General features: G+C 30.1%; 1 protein-coding gene across 1 annotated transcript in view; it reads left to right on the forward strand.

Annotated features, from left to right (window-relative positions):
- LOC106463332 (CAD protein-like) overlaps positions 1 to 5,971 on the forward strand; it is a gene marked incomplete at its 5' end in the record, with an annotated part of 157,695 nt that overhangs the window by 75,051 nt on the left and 76,673 nt on the right. Inside the window, 2 exons of the mRNA XM_013923351.2 lie at positions 3,313 to 3,514; positions 4,106 to 4,221. Coding sequence (XP_013778805.1) covers positions 3,313 to 3,514; positions 4,106 to 4,221 — 318 coding nt within the window. The remainder of the gene's footprint in view (positions 1 to 3,312; positions 3,515 to 4,105; positions 4,222 to 5,971) is intronic.

Raw genomic sequence — 5,971 nt, forward strand, 5'->3', positions numbered from 1 at the left:
GTCAGTGGGTAAAGCGATCCAAATTCCAATGGTAACACTATATAACATAGTCAAGAAGAATCTCCATCTGGAAAGGAGGCCAACAGAGTATGGGTTCACGAAGATAAGACTTACAGTCATACCTCTTGTTTAACTATAACATATATCCAAAAGTTGGAGAATAAAATGGATATTCATGCTATTTCGTATGAAGACATGTTGATTGAGTCAGTGGATACAGTACTATGATTGTACCACTGAAATGAGTTCTGGGAAACCATTGTCCTCATACACTAGATGGATTATGGAAAGCCCAAGTGGATGACTGATGTGACTTGGATGTGATATCTCTACAACTGAGCCTTTTCCAACAGGAACTACACTACAGAGCTGTTGTCAAGATGCATGGTTGTCAGATAGGATATGACTGGACATGGCATCATGGACTGTAAAGATGTGGGAGGCTGTACAATGATTTTAATATAACTTATTCAATCTGTGTAGTAAGCAAGAGCATTTTGAGGTAAAACTGAAATTAAAGGATGTGGCAGTTGAATGTTGCTTTATGATATGGTTGTCTAATTAATTATAGTATAATTTAATTAATTTTAATTTGTACATAACTTTCTTTCGAATTTGTTATCAATTATTCAAAAAAATTTTGAAATTTTGATTATGTAATTTTACATCCACGTTATGATCTCGATAGTTATAAAGCACGAGTGTTAAATTTAGTATTGTTAGAAGCAATAGTTTTGCCCAGTTTGCTTACATAACTGTTTATGAATTATTGGTTGTGTAGTTCAGTTGTTGTGAATTGATATCATGTTACTCAAGTCTTCTGAATTTTTCTTGTTGCCTGAAGTGAGTATTGTTACATCATAATGCCTCTTAGTTTGTAGAAAGTTCTAGACTTCAGTTGGGCAATATATATATAGGCGACCAAGTTAAGTAAGTTAGTGAAAGTATGACAAAGTTAGTGAGATATATAGTTTGAAAGTTTAGCCATAAAGAGTGTATAGTGGCGACCAATATTTTTTTACAATCAAAATATAGTTTTTTATATAACTATTGTAAGCTATATTTTTATGCTGTAATTTAGTTGTTTTCTATAATAGGTAGAAAGTTCATGGTGGTGTAATATTCTAGGTATTTTAAGGAAGTTAGAGTAATGACAATACATTATAAAAATGAATAATCATTGTGTGAAGATTCAATGAGAATTCAGTGAATGATTCAGTTCAGTGTTTATAGTTAAATGATTGATTTGAAAAGAAATTCTGTAAGTAATTTCTAAGTTAGGTGTACCATTAGTTTCAAAATGTCTGTTCGAACATTGTTTGTGAACTTAGGCCTATAACTATGTCAAAGTGGAATCTGTAGCAAATGTTATTGAAGAAATTTGTTATTGTTATATGGACTGAACTTGACATTATTTTTACCAAATAATCCATAAGAACGTGTTTAACAATAGAAAATGCTACAAGACTGGTGTTAAAAGTGGAATTATTTTGATGAAAATATAAAGAACTTTGACTAAATTTTGTCTTCGAAGATGACTACATAGGCATAAAGAAAATAAGAAACAATAAGGACAATAGAAAGAAAAACAAATAGAAAGATACAGAACATTAAAAGAAGATGTAGAAGAAAGAGAGAGAAGAAAAAGACAGAAAATTGAAAGATCAAGAAGAAATTTATAGAAAATTACAAGATCAAAAAGTAAAAAGATGAGAATTTGAGGTAAGAGTTAAAAGAAAGTGGAATAACATCTAAAGAATAATTAAGAACAAAAATAAATGTGATAGAAGGCAAGATCAGTGAAGCTATTGTAGATGTGCAAGGGAGAATTACAACAATAAGACTGAAGTACAGAGAGGTTGTAATAACAAAATTGTAAAAGAACAGAAAGATTATAACAGCAAGATCACTGAGGTAGAAAACAACATCAGTGACAGAATAAAACATTTGGAAAATAATTTGGTAACTGCAAAGATCAAACCAGCTACCTCTTTTTGTATCCACCCAAGATTTCAAACGTAAATCACCATTTATTAGGACATGTTTAATGGAAGAACCTATTTGGTATACTCCTGTTACCACTATTGTTGTTTCATCTGTGACTGAAGGACATTCATGGACTACTTCAGCTATGTAACCATGAAATCCAGTTCCAGAATTCAGCTGGCAAGTTCAACAATATCAGACAACTGAGAAAACAACAGACTATGATGGAAAGGAATCATTTGAGGTTCAATTCAAAATAATTTCCAGGTTGAAAGGGTGGAAAAGTGAACAACAAGCTATTCATCTTATTGCCCACTTAAAAGAACCAACTTTAACAACATTAAGTAAACTTCCAGCCAACAGCTGTAACAACTATCAAGTACTGATGTCTACTTTATTCAATAAATTCAGAACAGGATACAGAGGAAAAAGAGGACAACATTTGCTTTTTTGGTTATAAACATGTTCATCATTTAAGGACGTATGATTAGATAACTGCCTTGAAAGCTGTGGAAAGATGGGAGGGCTTCTCTGATAGGTTTGACAAATGTATTGATATCAAATCAAGAAGGGAGAAGGTTCAAATTTTGTATTCCTGCTTGTCATTATATATATATATGTAGTTTGTGCTTCTAATTTGGACACTCTAAAAGTCATATTAGGGAAGATATAAAATCTATAGGGAAGAATGCAGAGCACATACATATCACATAATGTTATGACTGAGAATTTTTAAATATTTCATGAACACAGAGCACATACATATCACATGATGTGATGACTGAGAATTTTTAAATATTTCCTGAACACAGAGCACATACATATCACATAATGTTATGACTGAGAATTTTTAAATATTTCCTGAATGCAGAGCACAGACATATCACATGATGTGATGACTGAGAATTTTTAAATATTTCCTGAATACAGAGCACAGACATATCACATGATGTGATGACTGAGAATTTTTAAATATTTCCTGAACACAGAGCACAGACATATCACATGATGTGATGACTGAGAATTTTTAAATATTTCCTGAATGCAGAGCACAGACATATCACATGATGTGATGACTGAGAATTTTTAAACATTTCTTTTTAAAATCAAAATTTGTATAATATAAAAATTTTAATTATAAATTATGTTTTGATGATGAGCTTATTGACATACATTGATAATAAAGTTGCTAATGAAATATTGAATGTAACTGTAACTTAAAGCAGTGTGCATAAGGTTAAGACCTAATACCATATGTAGTAATTACCGATGTGATGTTACACTACTCATTGTAATGTTTTACTAGCTTTTTTACTGATGTTTTAGATTTTAGTAATTCGAGCTGCAAAAGAACAAGGACTTCCTGTTACCTGCGAAGTCTGCCCTCATCATCTTTTCATGACTGTTGACGATATTGAAATCATTGGAGTCAAGAAAGCCAGAGTGAAACCCTCACTGATGACTGCTCGTGATCAGAAAGCATTGTGGGATAACCTAGATATCATTGACTGTTTTGCTACAGATCATGGTAGAATTTTAAAAGTGATTCATGCATGACTTTAGATTTCCAGTACTTTTCTTCAACAAAATTTACTGTTTTGCTAATTATCAGGTTGAAATACCAATAAGTATATCCAAATTAGACTATTTATCTATTAATGTACAGTTTTAAATTGTAATTAACATCAAGTTAAACTTCCTTATTCTCATTCTTCATGAATGCATAATCAGTATGAGCTATTTCATAAGTTGGAGTGTTTATGAACTCTTCTATAAGATAGAAAAGTTTGATGGTTTTTATATAGAACACCATCCTTTGAGAATAATCATTACATATGAAATTCATTGCTATTATGATGTATCTTAAAATCAGCATGCTTCAAAGTAAAAAATATGAAATTTATTTCAGCATTACCTCTGGGTTTTCAGTACAGTGCATATCAGATTTGTTTTCACCAAACTAAAGTCCTTACAGCTGCTAAAAACTATGAATTTTTTTAATATAATTTTCTGTTAAACGAGAAACATTATATAGTTCATGCTTCTAACTAGATTTGTTTTCAGGTTTATTTAAATATTACATTTTATAAGGTTTTAACATTTACATGTTATTTCACAGCACCCCACACCCTGGAAGAAAAAATGAGTGAAAATTCCCCTCCTGGTTTCCCAGGCCTTGAAACAATCTTACCTTTATTACTCACTGCTGTTAATGAAGGTAGACTGACAGTTGATGTGAGTTATTTTTGTTTCTTTTAATAGTTTTGAACAAGCTAAGTGAAAGAGCAGATTAGTGTTATTTATACTTATATTTAGTGGTTAATATAACGTTTATTTTGTTGGTGTAATTATCTTTTCTTAAACTGTACATTTCTCTTTTGGAAGCATGACTGAATGGTAATTTTATGCTGAAATCTGGGACCTGATACCCCACAGTAGACAGAATGCAGATAGTTCAATGTTTTTTTCAGAATTGTTTTTATTATTATTATTATTTTTTGTATTGTGCATTTTATTTTCGACAGAAGTAATTTAGCACACATAAAAGCTTATTCATCAGTAAAGGTTTAAAGTGTATTATATAGCTCCTTTATTATTACAAAATGCTCTTTATTAGGAACTTTGAGAAATGATCTTAATTAAAAGTGTTTTAGTAGGTGTTCATTTGTTTCATGTAAGAAATATCCTTCTTAAAGTTAAAGAAATAAAAAATTCAGTGTTTTACTGAGTTAACTTAATATCATCATGCAGAATGCAAGAAAAAAGCAACCAGCTGTTTTTGAATAAGTAAATAAATGTTTGTGACATAATAAAAAGTGATTCTTTAATTTTACATCTGCTTGCATCACCTTCTAGACATAAAACTGCAATAAATTTGAAAAAAAGAAAAATTGTGTTAATCACATTAATCACAATCTTGACAGAGAATTTAATACATTACTGATTTAACTTTGAGAGCTGGTTTGCATTGAGAGGTAAAAGAAGACCCCAGTTTTTTACAGGGTAAAAACTGACACATATTACATTTGTTAGATGTCTTTTATCAAGCAATTTCAATAGCATGGGATAAAAGTAAAAGTGTATAAAAATTCTTGAAATTTACAGATTGTTTGATGGGAAGTCATTATGTTGAATTATATTTGTAAGTGAATTTGACTGATCATGTGACTTCTTTGTACTCAGTTAAAGTCTTTAAAGATTTAATATTTCTAACTTTCAGTATAGTGTGTATATCTTCACAAAATTTGGCAGTCTTTCACATACAAAAATCATATTTTTCAGTGAAGTATTTTTAATAGAATAAAATAAAGATTTGTCCATTAATATACTAAGTATTTTTTGAATAGTCTGTGTGCAAATTAATTTTCATGTTAAAATTGAAAATACTTTTTCTCATCTCAAAAATATCAAATTTCCTTTGTGTAATCCCTAAAACCTCCTAAATGCATTTCATTCGTTTGTTTCAGTAAAACTTTGTAGTATATCTGTTATTTTTTCTACCCTATCTCAAAACGGGATCGGTCAGTTCAACTGACCTCATAACCATCAAAACCAATAAATCAAAATAGACCTAAATTGCCCATTTTTTATTTCTGGGAATGACTTCAAATTGTAACATGAAACTACATTTGTTTATCCTAAGTAGCTCTAAGTTCGTAACAGTATACAACTATTCATAATTAATTCTATTGCTTTATTGCCCTTTGAACTGTGTCTAACTACTATCTGCTCCATTATAAGTTGTAAATCACTCAGGGAAAGTGCAGCTCACGTTATGGTATTGAATTACATTACCCACAAGCTGCTCGTATGCGTGCCTCATGAACCACTTTAATTATATTATTAATACTTATTTTGCCTAATCTGGTCTTAAATAACTTAAAAAGATCCGTATTTTTAGATTTTAGTTACTTTTATAATAATAAGTAAAGAATAAATATTAAAAACAAGAAATAAAGTACTTACCCAATTTTCTTTTTTTCTT

Source organism: Limulus polyphemus, unplaced genomic scaffold (genome assembly GCF_000517525.1).
Source record: "Limulus polyphemus unplaced genomic scaffold, Limulus_polyphemus-2.1.2 Scaffold1380, whole genome shotgun sequence".
NCBI classification, from domain to species: Eukaryota; Metazoa; Arthropoda; class Merostomata; order Xiphosura; family Limulidae; genus Limulus; species Limulus polyphemus.